The 18,718-nt window shown below is 43.7% G+C and overlaps 1 protein-coding gene across 2 annotated transcripts in view; it reads right to left on the minus strand.

Annotated features, from left to right (window-relative positions):
* The window catches only part of LOC126536551 (cell adhesion molecule Dscam2-like), a 243,031-nt gene that overhangs the window by 49,557 nt on the left and 174,756 nt on the right, over positions 1-18,718 (minus strand). For both annotated transcript variants that reach the window (XM_050183566.3, XM_050183565.3), the window contains exon 3: positions 444-611. In XM_050183566.3, the coding sequence (XP_050039523.1) occupies positions 444-611 (168 nt within the window). The remainder of the gene's footprint in view (positions 1-443; positions 612-18,718) is intronic.

Consider the following 18,718-nt stretch of genomic DNA (forward strand, 5'->3'; position numbering starts at 1 on the left):
TCTGACATTAATGACCGGAGTCGGTGCCTGGCACCGGTGTATAACAGAGCGAGGGCCACCAAGCATGTCATATACTGCAAAGTCGCGCGATGTTACACTGGCTTGAGAGTAGAATTTGCACGGGATCTACAGTCACACCTGAGACTACGCGCGACACATGTAGCAGTAGGCAATACTGCACAAAAAACCTGCCAACAACTGTACGACAACATTCCTGACTTTTGTCTTGCCGTCTTGCGCTACCCCTTCAAGATGTTGAACCAGTACCAGATCGCCCAAATGTCGAATACTCTACAGACCTGGGAAATTAAAACGTGTCGTAACAGGACGAAGAAGCCTCAGTTCAAATGAAACTATTCTGGCAAGTGATTTGTTGATGCAGATGAATTTGGGCGGTTGATCTTAACTTACGTAAAAAATTCCAGGTTTTATGTGAATCTGACCTTGTGTCTGGCTTTCGGCCGTGATGAGGTACTTGTCGTCTCTGAGCCATGAAAGCACACTCGTGTAGTCCTTGGCCGCTGCCGGCTGTATCTGGCAGGTCAGCACGGCAGTGCTCCCCCTTGTAGCAAAGCCATCGTGCACGTTCACTTCGTACTCTTGCTGGATAACTGCAAAGGCAAGAGAAAAGGAAGCCATTCTGATGAGACTCGTACGTGATACCTTTTCTAGCTTCCTTTCTTGTTTTTGAGGCATATAATATTTACTTAACACCAGGATATGCTGACATAGGAGTTCAGTGCGCTCTTGACAAAGGCCCGCACTGTGCGGGTACTTGCGTCGAAAGACACCATGATGCTACTCTCGCCAATGTTTAGCAGCGGTCACTTCCAAATACACTAATCCAATTTGACGAACAACTAACAAAAAGAGACGTTTATTACAGTCACCCACTGCGGAAGCTTAGTATATATCACGTTGCACTACTAAGCTCGAGGTAGCGGGTTCCATCCCGGCCACGGCGGCCGCATTTCGAGGCGCGTAGAATTTAAAAGCGCTCGTGTACCTTAATATTGGTGCACGTAAGTGCAAGAGCCCCTGCTGGTCAAAATTAATACGCAGTCCGTACCCTACGGTGTGCCTCAAGATCAGACCGAGTTTCTGGCGCGTAATACCCATATTTGAATATTTAACTTTAAGAAAATTACCGTTTGAAACGCAATAAAGGTAAAATCACATTTGCCTTTCCTATTTACTGACTTTCAATATCAAACGTGTCGACACATCTTGAACACTTTCCTTCATTGCATGGTTGACACTGGGGAGAGACGCCAGAGTATTCCGTTTCTCCAGTACATGCATGTGTTCGCACACGGATGAATATAAGTTCAGGAAGAAAAAGGAACAAAGCAAGGTCGACAGCAAACAGCAGTGGTTATAGACGGTATTTCTTCAAGGCAAAAAGGAAAGAAGTACATGCAACATGGCAGCCGCGCTGATACTGCTGTTCGAGCACAATCACCTTTCAGAGCGGCTACGAAAATGCGACACAACATTCCTGACCCGGCGATGATCTGCAAGAAAAACAAGCTTAAAGGGCCGCGCGAAAGGCGGCTGTCAAACATCAGTGGGTCACTCCTTTGAGCTACGGTTCACATTTCTCCCAAATGGCGTCCCGTCTCTTTCTCGCAATGATGTTCACCTTTTGCGCAGACTGCTATGTGTGAAAAGCAGCAAGTTGGTTCCGACTGATCTAGAATGTAACCCAAGCTATATGTTAACAGAGTAAACAAATAAAGGTGAACAAGGAAGCGCACAGAAATATATTGAGATAGAAAAAGGACAAAAGAACAAGAAAGATGCCGATGATCCCAGGTGTATGAGAAAAGAAAACCAGGAACTGTAAACACAGGTTGTCGCAAGCCTGTTTTAGCAATAGTGTTTTATTTCATGCGGATGAAAAATGCATTTCTCTCACGTTGGTATTTAATACCTCCTGACGCAACATATATTTCCACTTGTTTATTTCGTTGGCATACCAACTCTGGGATTCCTGCAAGAAATTCCTTGACTGGGAACCAGAGTGTTGACGCGTGCTGAACGGCACAAAGAACCGCGCGAAGGAAAGGGTGATCAAGAGAAAACGCAAACGACGCGGTGCTGAGCATCAACCAAAGTTTATTTCATGCCGTAGATGGAATATAAATACTGAAAAGGAAGAGAAAATCATGACGGCATTGGAAGGGAATTCGTTTCAATTCCTATCAAATTGATACCAGTTTGTGTCAAGCTGCATGATACCACTGTAAAATTGCTCGCCTTTCGGTCTTCCTTAAATATACTAGCATTCATTTCTGTGCGATGGCTTTGTTATGCCACCCTCAACTATTTTTCGTGCTACAATTATTTATGTAAAGTCAAACAAATCATTCGCACCTAGTTGTTCGCCCATTTATTCATACCTCCAACCACAATTCACTAGAAAAATGTGTCATCGCACATCGCAACATAGCAATATCTTACTGAATATCGGGAACTGTGGCGCAGTTGTGCAATGTATCCTTCCCCTTTAGCCCATGTTATGCATATATATTTTCGTCGTACTTACGTTTGTCGTTATTTATGTTATTATACGGTTCTCACGTATGCTATCCATTTTATAACTACATATACATATATTATCCCGCAACTTTCTCTTCGCTGCAGCCCTTATAACCTGTAATAATCTTGCTATATTTTGTTATCTTTTGTTTCATTTGTGAACCGCTCTTTTATCATCTCATGCATCATCTCCATGTAATTTCCTCCCACGAGGATCCTTGGGGCTATTCTGAATATACAAATAAATAAAATGGTCGCAGCGAAGTCAAGCATCGGAACAACCATCCATAAGGGTCCCCTCTTCGTCAAGCAGAATATTTGACGGTGTGCTCACATGCACTATTGCTTTCGTCGCTATCTTCTATGCTTCATAGATTTCACGTGCCCTTTGCTTTCAATACTTTCTTGGAATGGCTGTATCACTGGACTCTGGAAAGCATCCGCAATCTCGGCAGAGAATAGCGAGGTTGCTGCGTGTGTGTGTGTATGTGTTTTCTGTCACCTTCAACCACTGCATTTCTTTTCAACGACAGCTACTTAGAAAACAGGGCTTGCGCCAAGTAAAGACAAAAATAAATTGAGAGGGTCCGCCTAGTGACAACGCTTAAGAAGAGAATGTCTGTATACCTCTTGATTTAAATGATTTCACGACAAAAATCATGAATTTTTATCTCTAATTCCTCTCCTTTGTCCAGTTTTCATTGTCATTATTCGCTCATTTCGATGCTGATTCGTGTCATATCTCAGGCGCAATTACGCTGACCTCGTCTTTAGAGTGGGCATTTGGCTGATACTTCCTAGAATTTTATTTTACCAAGAGGCCATTGCGTCGATCCTAGGAATAATGCAGGTTATGGTGCATTACAGTAAATTATTTACTATATAACTGCTAAAAAATCCCTTACCGTGAATTTTACCAACTATGCGACTAATTATCCCTGCATATGGGCACCACCGAAGCTGTCTTTCAGACACCATTGGCTCGGGCGAATCCTCCTTAGTCCAAGTAAACTCATTCCTGTTCCCAAAAGTGCGCTGTACTGTTGCTTCGCCTTAACATATCTATATCTATGGCAGTGCACCCTTTACAGGGATACAGTGCAACGCCTATTTTTTCTTATATTGGCGCTAATTACACCAGTACAGTTAATTTTGTCAACTCTGCGACTAATTTTTGCATCTAGTGGTGACTACCGAAGCCGCTTTTCAGACACCCTTGACTCGCGCGAAGCCTCCTTAGTCCAAGCGAACCCTCTCCATTTCCCGAAAGTGCTTTGTACGGTGGCTTTGCCTCAACATGCCAATATCTGCGGCAGTGCACCCTTTACAGGGGTGCAGTACAATGTCCATTGTATTGCGATAGCAATTATATGGGCACTCCAAGGGCATTTCTGCCATCGGCGTCGACGTCAGCGTCGATCTGAGGTTCCGTGTAAAGTCCCAGGGCGATAACACCGTAGCCGCGTGCCGTACGCTGTATGTGCGAGTTAAAGCATGCGAAGGGAGCAGACGACCACGGATCAATCTCGCCCGCTCGAAAGGGAAGAAAACGAAGAGGAAGCGTGCCGTCTTCATGACGCGTGATGCACCCAGCGTTGCGAGGCACCGGGGGAAGTGGAGCGAGGAGGCGCGGCTTCCTACTCCGGCTTGAACTGCGCATGTGGCGGTTGCGCGCGGTCGTGCGGCCGCATTTTGAGAGCGATCTTCACTGAGGGCACAGTCTAGTTGCGTCAGCGGCTCATAGCCTAGTGCGTGCTGCGTGCTCTCGGCGCTGATTTTGCGTTGAAGCGATAGACAGCATAGGTATGTAGAACGCGAAAAGGCGACTTCGCTCGCTGCGGCTGCCACGTTTCCTCGTGCCAGCGTTGTTACAGCGAGTGTCCACACTCATCGAGTGTAATGTGTTCATGTTCGCTGTGTGCGCCTCTACCATGCTTGTTGATTTAATTAGAAAGCGAATGTTTACAAGTTGATATGGCCAATAAAAGTACATCCTTACTTCGTATAGCTGCCTGGTAATTTGCTATCGCAATCGATGCTTCGCTTTTCAGGCGAAACTGCGACCTTTCTTTGTTACATTGGCGCTGATTGCACCTGCATAGCTAATTTCACCAAATCTGCGGCTAATTCTCGCCTCCTATGGTGACTGACTACCGAAGCCGGCTTCCAGACGTTATAGCCTCGCTCAATCCTTGCTTTGTCCAAGCAAACTGGCTCAACTTCATAAAAGTTTGCCACACGGTGACTTTGCCTCAACCTGGCTCTATCTACGGCAGTGCACCCTTTACAGTAGTACAGGGCAATGTGGTTCATTTTCAACTAAATTGGTGCTAATTGTGCATGTAGCGTTAATTTTACGTACCTTGCTATTAATTCTACGTACCTTGCTATTAATTCTCACTGTTTCTAACGTTGAGACCTACATTTTGATACACTTTCAGGTTCCTGCAACGCTACAAAGTATTGAAATTGTTCCTATCATTGAGAGGTTTCTCTATAGACAAATCCGGGATATGCAAAACCCCTGTAAAGTCAGGTAAGAAGACTGTTCAACAAAGAAACAAAAATACCTTCAGCGCGCAAAGCAAGAATGGCTGAACATAGGCGTACGGTTCATTCATCAGGAAGAAAATTAGAATTCTAGCAGTGCGTGAAGTTTTATATAAAGAAGATGATTGGTTTATTAGTATGGCGCAGCATACGTGCTAGCACAATGCTTTAGTTGCCTCGAGCGGCCACACTGCTTCCAAAATGAAACGCCTCGGTACATCAAGAACACTGCAATTTATTACATGGAGAGCACTGGTGAATACTGCCAGATCAACGTACCATAAGCATGTGTTCGATATGTCTCATACACACGGCGGTACACTTGCGAGAACAGTTCTTGATTGTTTTTGTTCTGAGTTTTACAGCACATTAAGCATTTCAAAGTTCCTACACAGTGTGGCACTCACCAGCAAACATGGCTAAAAATTTATGCGCCGTAACCGCACTACACACATAACGATCAGTTGCAAAAATAGCCTGCTGGACTGCAGTGCATGTAGTATACAGTTTTTGAGTTCGCTTTACCCATGGCGTTTTTATGCGTCCGTGAGCCTTTTAGCAACAGAAGAAACTACCCCGTAGGAACTGATTGATCATCACTTTTATCTTTGCTTTGCATATCATTGCTTCTGATAAAGGAAAGCTCGGGTGCTGACATCCCTAAAAGCAAGGACACCAAATCAAGAAAATTGCACCTAAGCAATATCGAGGATTCTAGGCTTGAAAATCAAACCTTCCACTTCCACACGCGTGTCCCAGGATATTAAAACGATAATTACAAGGTACATAGACAAAGTTTACAGCCCCTATTGCATCTGCGTGAATGAATATATTGGATAATATTATGAATGCTTAGCAAATTGTGGCACTACCATTGGGTAGTTTCGAATCACCGAGGAGCAACAGAGCTGAAGATAAGGAAAAAAAAAACAATATCAGCACAGCAACCTCACTCTAGCAACAAAACTCGAAGATTGAGGCCTTCGCGAGGTTTTTAGGGAAAGGTAATAAAATTACACGGAAAAGCAAGATAAAACACGTTTTCGCCATCAGCGCAATTATGCAGAGTACCGCCCATCAATATCTCTGCAACTTCATCGAGCGGCTAAGCTGTCGTGTGCATTAGTCTATCGATCGCACGATTGTGTGTTTTTCTTTTCTTTTTTAAGTCTCGTTTACCCCGTCTAGCTTCGCGCTCCTGGAGGGAAAGAAAAAAAGAAAAGCGAATAATGTGGCCCGTGTGCGAGGGTGACACGAAATAATGAAGTGTTCGCGCTTTGCGATTTTCCTTTACGTTATTTCCGATATGTGCAAAAATGGGCGGAGTGAACAGGGAGGAGGACAGCTTGGTTCGACTACGGATCATTGTGACGTTGATTATAGGCGGCGCCCGTTTCACGGGAAGGCGACGACGCGTGGAGCGCGGCCGTATAATTCTTCGTTAAAGTTTGCGCAGTGCAGGACTGCTCTTGAGCTGGGTGGACATAACGAGTTTAGTTAATATTTATGACTTTGCGGAGTACGACCGTTTCCGCTTCAGTAGTGTCGGTGGAGTGTGTAAAGCAGCGCCGCTTGAACGTGACCAATAAAAAAAAAAGCAGAAAAGGATTGAGGAACTCTTTTCTCGGCATAAGTTTGGAAGCTCAAACAGACAGAAGAGACTGGAACGCGGGAGAGGAGCCACATGAAGTTAGAAGAATTATTGCGCGTTCCTAACGGTGAAAGGTATCAACAACAAAAAAAGAGCTAGACGAAAGTTGCTGCTTCAGGCATTAGAGGCTTGATTAAGCTGGTGCTAGACGAGTTTTTGCTAAGTAGAGCTGGTTAAAAATGAAACATGGCGAGAATGATTTTTTTCTTGCGAGGGATCACGCAGGAATTTTTGTCAGAACGCGAAGTGTAATATGTCCCCTATTTGAGCGACACAAGACAGCTTGGGAAGAAGTGCCTTTTTCTATTATTACTGTGAACTTACTCTTCCCTCATATGCGATGTATGAGGACGAAGGTTTGATTCCGCCTTTCTATACTTTATTGTTTTCTTCTACGCCTACAGAAAAGCATGTCGTTTGTAAGAGTATTCTTTATTTGTACTTTCGCTCTATATGTATGACATCTGATATTGTGACTCGCATTGTTGGTTTCAGCGTTTTTTATTTCTGATGCAACTGTGTTACGTGATACTGTTGTTCGTATTGTTTCTTTGAAAATTTTGTTGTAATATGGTGAGGCTGTCTTGACTTCTACGGTATCACGTCGATTTGTGTCTATTACCTGTCCTTCTGCTCTTTATCCGACAAAACTATGTCTTAAAGTACACTGTTAAATATGTGACTCAGCCACACGCTCAAGAGCTGAGGAGTATCCGGCGTGACATTTTTTTCACGCATAACTCCTTCTACGATTTGAATAGCCAATATTATCAAGTCTTCTTGAAGCGACACAACATAGTTCACAGGAAATAACCCGAGAGCTCATCCCATTATGTGTTGTCCAGCATATAAAAATCTTCGTCGTAAACTTTTCCCATTCATCGAACTGCTTTTCAAAAGCGGTCTGAACTTTGCCCCCGTTGCTGCAACTAACTGTCCACCGACTGCGATACTCTTCGTTTACGACTTGGGTTTTACTGTGCAGTGTAGTTATCAAATGAATTCACTTAAAAGTAATTAGGGCGAATGAGAAGCTTTCAAAAACAGGACATTTATCTCTGCCATGTCTCTACGTTGGCAGAAGCTCGACAGCTGTCGCGAACATTGTGTCCCAGGAGAAAGACCAATTTCCTTGAGTAGCAGGATGTTACAGAATTTTGTCCGAATAATCGTCACAGAAAGTTTGCAGATATTTTCTAATACGCATGAATGCTTTGCAAAGTGTATTCAAAGCACCCAAATAAGCACAAAGGGATACGGGTTAACAAGACTATCAGGAAAAATTATCATTTTATTTGGACTTACTTTCGCTGCCTGCTTGCATAAAATATATACGATGCTAGTTTTTCTACAAATGATTAGGCTAGGTATATACAAGAAATATACGTAGGTGAGCTCTTCCTGATGAGGCCGAAGTGTTATTCAACGACCCAAACCATGGAGCAATAGAGCTTTGCTTCACCAATCGGGCAAGTAACCATGAATTCCAGGCCAGCACAGGCTCACACCAACGCGTAATGAAAAGTTATACAGTGAAACCACGGCGACATCAATACGATCGTGCAGAGCTTTCAGTGACAATGAAGGGAGAGCTACGGAGGTTGAACGCGCATGCGTAACAGCACTCCTGAAAATAATTATCCGTTCTCATTTCTGGTAGGTTAAGCTGGCGAACAGAAACGCTAAATGACTTACCGTATTTGCACGATTCTAGCACGCGTGTTTTTAAAATAAAAATTGCATTCAAATTTGCATGCGCGTTACAATAGTTACTAATTCCACTTAAAATAAGAAAGGAACCCACTTTTTACTAAAAGAAAGCTGATTTGAAGGTAGCTATAGCCGGAATTCCATCGAACGCACGTTTTTTTTTCAGTTTTTATGCCTTGGTTTACGGCCACCATTTTCCAGTTTGCTCTGAGTGTGGCATTTCTAATGCATTAGATGGAACTGAAGATGACTTTTTTGTGGTCGGTAGACAGTGAAAGGCAGATGTCATCGGACTCCGACAGCTACTAGCCACTAAGATTCAGCTGTGATCGTGTCTGTGTGTCCTTGTATATAGTTTCATAAATTTGTTTTAACACGGTACGTGTAAACTGAGGTTACGTTACTTGATGTGCGCGGTAGAATTGGCCACAAGTTTATTTTCTTTTTATATTTGGGCGACAATATCCCGGCGCGTTATAATCGGGGGTGCGGTAGAATCATGCAAGTACGGTATTTAGTGCAGCGCTTACATTAAAAGGGGGCATTTAGTATACCACCAGGTGGTAAATGAGACTTATCTCTTTGTTTTTCTGCTCCTCATTTGGGCAAATGCGACACCATCGCACATGGAAATATGCAGATTCCGTATCTTCTTCAGGAAATAGAAAGCCTTTTGAATCTCCGCCGGACTGCCCACATTCTCTCAATCTCCCTCCCCCTCCCCCTTACTTGTTTCTGCATTGCCACAAAACGTTTTGCGCGAATATCGTCCCACTTACTAGTAGTGCTAGGCTAAAGGGGTTATGAATTATGTAGCTAAAGTAGTAAGCTTTATTCCGAAATAAAAGTCGAGACTTTACGCTGATCAAAGAGTGTTAAGGTATCTCGTGGTCTCCAATGTGCACACAGTAGCCTTCAAGTGCAAGTTTCAGCTGTCTCTCTCTCTTTCTTTTAAAATCGCAAATACGGAAGTCAGGGGTAAAAAAAATAAACATGGCATACAGGGAACAGTGTAGCGCTTCAAGTCTGTAGTCTGAAAGTAAACATGACCGCACAGTGGACATGAGGGATTACGGAACCCCAGCAACATCTTACGGGAGAGGACGTCAGAAGACGGCTAGTCAGCAGTAGGAAAAGACCAAGAGGTGCAGGGTGGCAGAGAATACGTGTGGCATTTAGGAGACAAAATGGAGGAAAATACCATAAATCAAGGCAAGAAAAGGCGGCGTAAATGAGCGAAAAATAAAGCAATCGCGAACACTGTATGCACTCCATGTGTACAAAGCGCCTGGCTCGTTCGAGATAGGAGCCGTTCGTCTGACAGCCGTAAGCCGAACGGCAAGCGTGCCCTGAAAGTTTAACGTGAGCTACCACTGTCGTAGTATACAATGTGAGCCGAGAAGCAACAGTCGAAGCAGTCATAGAAAGCCCGTCTGCAAAGCAAACTCCTAACTGGTCAGGGAAGTTGCCCCAGAAAACTGGAGATGCAAGAACTTTTTGATGAGAAAAAAAACCAGGTAGCATGTGTCAGAGCGTTGGCTTTGAAGTAGTTGTTATGAACATCAAACAACGCGAACCTTTAGCGAACTACCGAACATGTAAAATGAATAACTATAGCGCGAAAAAGCATTAGTGTCATATTTCTTCTAGGTTTCTCGGAAGTAATGGTGTGCTTCGGGGATACTACTTTGAAATATAGAGATCGGCCATGATCTGTGGAGGATTTGTTCCTAAGCACCTTAGTGAGAATCATGGACAAAAGGCTATATGAACTCAGTCGATAGACAGCGTATAAGGAGGAGAGAAACACGAGCGACGTAACGTGAATCAGGACGCCAAAGACGACCGGGAAGAAAAGCAACATCCCATCAAAACATAAGAGAAGTATTAAGTGCTATCTTACGCTTATAGTGTGCACTAAATTGGTGCCATGTGTTCATAGGCGAGAAATTTTATGGGGTACTCTGAAGCGCTATGGGATAGACGGTTATGGCTCATGGAAATAATATGTTAATAAAGCGCGAGCATCTTTGATTCGGAGTTGGCTAACTTGTGTAAAACGGTGTGTTTTTCAGAAAAAAAAGAACTATCCTGTCGCACCCTTAAATTGCAATATAAGAATTTTTAGTTCATAAAAGATTATTATGACTACCGACATTAGTAGGGCAGGCACTCAGTGAGCTACGACGAGCTTCCTGTTCATAAGGCCGTTAGTACGCGACAATGGTCCACAAAAACTGACTCAAAGCATCGAGTCAGTAGAGATAACGTTACTCAGGGTGACAGATTGATTCCAACTACCTCATTCAAAAAATAATAATAAAAAAGTCTTATTGAACTAGATCGGAGATGAGTACGGCTATGTACTACTTTCTTTCTTAATTTTCAGAAGCACATTTACAGTGATTCGAAATCTGCTATAAAGTGTTTTGATAAAGGCTACGTAGCTGGTGTTGCAGCTAAACGTTTTGAAAACATTGGGATTATGAGAACTGAAATCCGATGGTTTCCTGCGCATATTAGGAAAGTATACGAGACTCAGATAAACCTCAATGAGGTTGCTCATGACTTGGCACGACGACTTGCTAACCGTGACAGTCACAACCGAGCCGTTCACCATCAAGCCAAATAATCTAGAGATCATTTAATAACATACAATGACATTACCAAACACTACTATTTACGAAGCAGGCAATTCCCATTGCCACATTCAAAACTGAACAGGGCTCAGGCAGTCTCACTGCGCTTATTGCAAACAGGTACATAACCCACACCGTACACCATGAATAAAATATATCCAGAGAGGGAGATTAAGATGGACTGCAGCGATTGTAATGGCATCATTGGAATCAGACATATGCTAGCGGGGTGTCCCGCGACTCACCCCAACCTCGTTGAAGAATGGACACAGTGGGAGAAAAGGATTCAAAGCCCATTGTTTCAGGAACAACTAAGGACCTTCCACAGGGCCCATGATGTTGCTGAAAGGCTTGGCCTGACAGTGCCAACGTGGGAGCGGCCCGCCTTGGCTTAAGAAGTCGAGCCTCCGGACCTCATTACAATAAATGTTTTCACACACACACACCCACAATATACATATGCATACACAGATGACACGTACTACGTTCGTAGTGGTTCATATAAATGGCGTTCTCTGCTACTTGTGTTGCAGGGAATATGAAGAATATGAACATAAGGAGAATATGAAGGTATGCGCGGATGCGTCAATCATACATTCCGCCCCAAATTTATTTATATTTTACTTCTAAAAATATTCGAACAAGCGATATCCTACGCATTTAAACTCCTGTGCTCGCATTCGCAAATTGTCTTTCCCTTTGGTCCCGTGTGCCATTCCTAATCTCTGCGGTGCAGGTCTGTTATTGTGCTGCTTTCCGTCAGGTGTGACCAATTAGGAAAATGCATTACACAACATTACTATTACGAACGCATTGCCCAACATCATCAACCGGTGTTGGCAGTATTTGACCTTCACTGAGATGCAGGTGCCAAGATAGCGTTGATCACTTCATCTATCCATTATAGGACTTTCCAGAAGTTAGTGAAATCAGTGGGAGGTAACTTGTCTTTGGAATATTCCAACAGTGCTCAACCACATTTGACCGTGCGCAAATTGTGAATGCGTGAGAGCCCACGAAAAAAAAAAAAATACGTCGCATCTTCAGTTCATTTTGATACATTAAAAAATGACACATGTATATGTACGAAAGATAAGCAGCTACGGTAAGCGCTTACGACAATCAAAATATTCTCAAGACGTAAAACTGTGCGCATCCGCAAGCTAACATTACAAGCTTGCTCCACCGAACATATACAGTAATATATAGTGCAGGATGTATTTTTCGATGCAGTTGGTGTCCTTCAGCTCAGTCATCCATCTCAAGCATTAAATTGCTCGTTGCCGGTGCCAGCAAAATGAGAGTCTTGCTTGCATAGATGATCTTTGGTTTTGTTCATTCTCAGCTGGCTTCTATAACATCACGTACGCCGGTCGTAAGGTAATAAAGAAATGAAAAAGGGAAACATAATTTGCAAGAAGTAGACCAGGCAGCCCAACAGTGCGTCTATATCTCGAGACCGCTGCTGCATCGATGCGGCTATGAGTTGAACCAGTCCAACCAGTCCAACACCTCCTAGATAACAGGTCCGTGCACTCGGCGTTATGAAGTGATGCTACCAGAACCAAAATTTCGGCTGCAACGCCCGGCGTGACGAAAGCGGCGAAGTCAAAATCACAGGGGCTTAGTCGGAAGCATCCGCTATGAATTCTACGGCAATCGGACAAGGTAGCATGACGTCATGGATTGAAGGCCACAGGCCTTGTGATATCTTGGAGACGTTGACCAGGCACATCACTTTCCTGAACACGCTCTGCGCGTGACTTCAATTTGGATCCAGACATTAGAGACAAAGTGTGAGGAAGCGACAACACGAGTATTTGAAGGCGAACTTCAGTAGATTAGCTAATCTTCAGACTGGTAATGGCGATCCTAGGAGGTAGAATTGGTGCCAATGGGCAAAAGAAAAAGAAAAGCTGTTGGCGTAAATTACCTATTGCATTGAGGATAATATTGCAATGGAGGAGAGAATGCCCCATTTTCAATTAATATTTCAGCCCCCCCCCCCCCCCCATTCTGACATACAAATTGCAACTATTCACCTAATAACAATATGGTAGTCACCTGCGGGCTCTGCCTACGAAGGCAGTGAAGTACTAAGCACTTTAATTAGATTTTGTTAGTGATTTGTTGTTGTACTGTTCTCAGCGTCGTCGTTGCTGTTCTCTCTATTTCTGTCACACACACAGTTGCGAGGTTATACCGAACAGCGAATCAGAACATAAAGCAACATTTGCTTTTTGGCTTGCACTGAAAACAACAAACAGAAGTAGATGCAAGGACTGCATACCCTAAAACAGGAGTTCCCAAAGTTTATAATCATGGGGAAGATCACGTGCGTTCCCAAGGTGCACGAAGCCCCCCCTCCCCCCCCCCGCCCCGCCCCCCTTCTTTTCTTTTTTTTTTTTTCTCGAGATGCATATCACGGTCCTCGCGATATTTGTAGAGCTGAATCAGCTCGCCGCCTAAAAAAATATGCATAAATTATTGAATGATTTAAACCAGGTAATAATCCACCCAAGTTTGGATGGGATCGGATTTGTTTTGGCCGCTGAAACCTTAAAATGCTCTTCGCTGCACTCTAGAGTTCCGCAGAACCCAGTTTAGAAACCCCTGCCCTAGACACAAGTGCTTGTGTGCTACGAGCAACGCACCTGCTCAGGCTAGGCTAAGAATAAATATGCGCCCTCTTGGATGCTACAAGCCGGCTGTGCTTGTTTACTGCAAGCGTGTAGCACGACATACACATCACATATCATTCGAATTGTAGTAGCATTTGCCAAACTTCCTCTTCCATTAGCCCTCCTAACCTTGGCCACGTCTTCTTGCTATTCCTCCCACGTGGCATTCTAGCAACCTAAATCGAGTCATCCATCCCTATTTTAGCTGCGCAGTGTTAACCTGGATGCCATTATCAATTATTTATACTTCTGGCAACACCTATAAGATGAGACTCAAGCATTATTCTCTATTTTTTTTATTTTACTATTTCATGCCCTCTGCTCTCAGGTGCGACAGCGAGACAGCGCTAATAGTCGAACTACCTGTATACACTTGTAAAAGTGTTCTGCTTGGCTCTGATCTCTGCTCTTAATTGCACCACTTACAGAGTTCGTTAGTTTATTGTTCATTTTGTTTTTGTTTTCTCGTTCCAATATGTACTCTTATAACTTTGCACAGGCAGTTCATGCTTCTGTCGCTTTGTACGCGTCTTGGCGGAAGATCAAAGTAATTACGTAGCTTTTAGCCCGAAATTCCCGTCCTGCGCGTATACGGGAAACTAAAACTGATTTGATTCGATTATACGGCGCCCCAATAAAGCAATCAAGACAGAACTGTCGTGCGTATTTCTTTCTTTTGAACACCCGCTGTGGTAACTCACTGGCTATGTCGTTGAGCTACTGAGCTCGAGGTTACAGGTTAGATCCCCACGGGTGTGGCCACAAGTCGATGGGGGTGAAATGGGAAAACGCTCCTTCACCGTGCATTGGCTGCATGGTAAAGAAGCCCAGGTGGTCAAAATTATTCCTGCACGCCTCGCTACTGCGTGTCTTATAATGAGAGGTTCAATGTGAAAGACCCCAGAACCAAATTTGATTTTTTTCTTCATTTAAACCACAGCGAAAGCTTCTATTTCTTTTTGTTCTTTTCGTCACCTTTGGATTATTCAGTTAATCTCAGACAAAATGCAGATAAAATATGAAGGCTTGTGCTTTATGCCAGTATACACAAAACATCTTGAAGGCAGAAAACGAATCTAACGAAAGCGATAAAGAGGAAGAGAAATAAAACTACCTGAATGACACCAAAGAACAGCGTGTGTTACCACCTGGGAGGCAAGAAAGAGGATATATTTATCGTGAAAAATTTCAGGTGTCCTTAAAGTGTCCGTCCTTGTGTAGTACACGCCTGCAAGAGGAAAAGCGTTCGATTCGTCACCGGAAGTATCGGACGCTAGGCCAGGGTTGTGACAGCGTTAGAGCCGAGCTCATACATTGGTGAAAGCTACTCCGAAAAATCACTTGTGAAACACGCACAAGCACACTGCGCCTCGATGCCGTGTCAGTCCACCCTTCGTCTTTGTCGTCGCCCTCGCGTAGGTGGTGCAATCTTTTCTCTCAATCTACAACCCCGGTGCGTCCGAATGCTAGGACGAATGTGAAGTGGCGAGATGTTTTTTTTTTCGGCAATACTATCGCGCAATGCGATAGCTGTAGTCCTTGAATGCCTTTTTTTTTGCTTTATTGCCTTCAGAATAGGCGTGGCCACTTGACCATGAGACCCCCTGGAAACAGTGGGCGGACAACCAATTCTCATTACAGTAGGGTGCGCTCTCCGATCGACCTGCATTGTCTCAGGGCAGAACAGCACCCCTTGCTTTTTTTATGCTCTTCTTTTTCTTTACTGGCTGCCGTCTCGGTCCTAGCAATCGGTCTCTTTAAGATTTCCTTTCTTTTTCTTTTTTGTAAAAGCTGGAGCTACGACTTGTCTTGAGGGCTACGTAACTGTTATCAATTGCCTATTTTTTCGTCTCTCGGATGTTACCAAGTTCAGAGGTTTCCAAGAAAAACTAAATTATTCTTTTTTACTCGAACGTTTGCACATTCCAAGGAAATCGGTATGAAACTGTATTCTTCACATGGACCGTTTGCCTTATAACAGTATCTTTCACCGTGCGTTTTTGTTGTGTTTCTTTTAAACGTATTTGGCTAACGTTAGCTGGGGCACCCTATATAGGAAGCGGCGGCACTGTTTCAAAGATGTGCAAGGCATTATTTTAAATAAAGTGTGCGAAATATAAGCACGCTCGACAACCACTACCTTCAAACCAGAAGCGCCTGCAGCATTCCAATTTTTTTGCTGTTATCTCTTAGAATGAGTCCACACTTATTCTCGTTTTGTGTGAGGAGGAGGGCAACGTTTATAAAATAACGACTGTATCATTCCTCTCCCAGCGCGCTCCTATTGGTCTGAGTGGTGAATCCCTATGAATACAACTCTGGAAGTTTATCTCTTGTCTTAATGTCCACATATTATTACACTTACCATTACGATTCAGTCAATACTATGATGTCATTCTATAATGACATTCAAGCGAAAGCCTTCGCTTCCTCGAAGAGAGAAACACTGGCTAAAATGAAGAGGCGGCGAGAACGGTATGAAAGGAGCAAAAGTCTTCCTTCGCAAGTTGGAAGAAAAGAAAGATATTTCTGTTTTCCTCATCCCAGGTTTGCCAGATTGACTCAGACTCACTTGTCTCTCTTTACGCTAATTGCGGTCTCTCTGAAGTTATTGTTTCCGCAGCTACGCTCCAATGCACTGAATCCGTAATCCGCTTTTGTTGCGGGCCAGTAGACGCGGACCGGAAGGAAAGAAGTACCAGCTGACACTTCCAAAGAGTTCCAACGGGGACTTGCAAATAAAGGCCGCTGCATAAAGGAAGTTCCAGAAGAAAACTTTTTTTCCTGTCGTCATTGCGCGTTTTCTTTAACATTTCTATTGTAAGGGCCCTTGCGCTATCAAAAAGGCATTTGATCCGTGAGGTTAAAGTTCATTTAGTTTCCCATTTTTCTCGTGCATATTTAGAAATTAGCGACAGAACTTTTCATTTGAAGGGGCAAATGTATATTTTTAAACAAATGGTGGCACCTGATCCTAGAAGTATTAAAGATATGCCTTTAATTTAACAAGCATCTGTTATTTTTGCATCCTATAGGTATGGCGTCAGCAGTAGTTACGAGCTCCGAAATCTAATGAATTACGCCCAGGCATCTGCAGTGAAGGAAGAGTGACGTAGATATGAAAGGCATTAAAGTGAACTAAATTCGAATTTAGCTTTGTTTCCTTCCAGTTGAAAGGGGTAATATGCAATTTAACTGCGTATCAGCCCTACTAACGTGAGCATATATATCATTCCTGAGTCGAAATTCGCTCCAACTCACTCTTCGGTGACGTGGTACCTCTGCGTCAGAATTTGCAAACAGGTTCTGTATTTGCTTTTCTGTTTTTTTATTTCACCTTACCGTGCATTTACGCAGAAATTCGTCAATGCGAAAAGCACGTGTCGGTTAATGTTCGCTTAGTGGGGTTCGGTAGTGCTAGTTGCAAAAATAACACTTCGTGCACTTGTGAGTGTCCATTCAACAGCTACATCATGAATGCTTTTTTTTTTTTCAATGATAAGTCAAGAAGTGTAGGGAATACAGATTTCCTTAAGTTCGTCACTGACGAGTTATCATGGTCGCGTAACATGGGCAACAGATAATGTAATAATGCAATAACTTATTTTTGTCTTAGAGTGCCGCTCTTAGGCGCCCATTCCTGCGTCGAGCGTCCATGTTCCCTGCGTAACCAAACGAACGAGCGCAGTGGCTCAAAAAGCGAACGCGAAGCGTTGCCGGGGGGGGGAGGGGGAGGACGAAAAAAAGCGGCGAGAGCGAAGGGAGCTTGAGGAGGAAAGCGGAGGAGGGGGATATGCCGAAAGCGTGAGACGAAAAGCGCAGTGCCGCCCAAGACGCTCTGCAGCGACGAGCGCTACGAGATTTCCCCAGAGTAACGCGCCATCATCTGTTCACCGATGACTCCTTCATCTTTCTTCGATCACTGTTTTTCACGGACTAAGAAATGCTAAACATTATTCCTCGACGGATGACGCACCTGCATGTATCAGGGGTTTCTCGAATGCCATCGACGGTTCCATCCGTTGGCTGTTGTCACCAAAGCTTTCTGTAATCTCATTGCATGAGCGACGCGAATTGCGAAGTACTTTCTGGAAGCCACGAGGGCACCAACGATTACACTGGAAGCTTCTACCAGTCATGCATAATACCGACGTGTTTGACCAGCAGATCAGATTTCCCATGGTCGCCGACTCTGCTACATGTCTTATCTCGCAAAGTTTTTGCCTCAATTCATCGCGAAATAAAAACACGTATAGAGTTGCGCTAAAATTTTACATTAGGAGTATCGTAATCGTGGGTGATTTTCTTTCTTTACTTTTTATTCTTCTTATTCTATGTATCTAATTTGTTAGTGTTCAGCCTGTTCGTCAACTTTAGCTTGTTGGTTTCTCGTATTTTTTTATTTTTTTTCTTGTCAGACGTGGCTGGACAACGATGGCCTTCAGTGGCAAATCCTACTGTACCCTTTGCAGCTACATGTGCCAATGAAAACTGCCATTATTTACTAGCAAGTCGAGACCTTCAAGTTCGCTTGTATTGTGAGAACGACTAATATAGCGATTCAACAGAATATGTTATATTCTGCCGTCGCGTGAAAGGTCAACGAGGTTTCCTTTGGAAAGTATAAGCATTTGCAACGAAACCGAGCTACGACAGCACCATAGGGGTAATGTAGAAGGCTGAGTAAGTTGGAATTGATGCGTTCTTTTAAACAGCACGGAAAACGACGGCAACACAAAACGGGCAGGACACACGACGAGCGCTGTCTAAGAACCGAAGTTTGTTAGGGAATACTCAAAAAGGAAGACACCATCTGCACGCGCATCTCAATAGGTCACATGGAATAAATTACCAAGCATTTGCATCTCGCAGTCTACCATACGGACAGACGGCTCCGATGCGCAATCATCGGACATAATTTGTACATGTGAAAGGCAAGTCCACTA

The sequence above is a fragment of the Dermacentor andersoni genome, chromosome 4 (assembly GCF_023375885.2).
Source record: "Dermacentor andersoni chromosome 4, qqDerAnde1_hic_scaffold, whole genome shotgun sequence".
NCBI lineage: Eukaryota > Metazoa > Arthropoda > Arachnida > Ixodida > Ixodidae > Dermacentor > Dermacentor andersoni.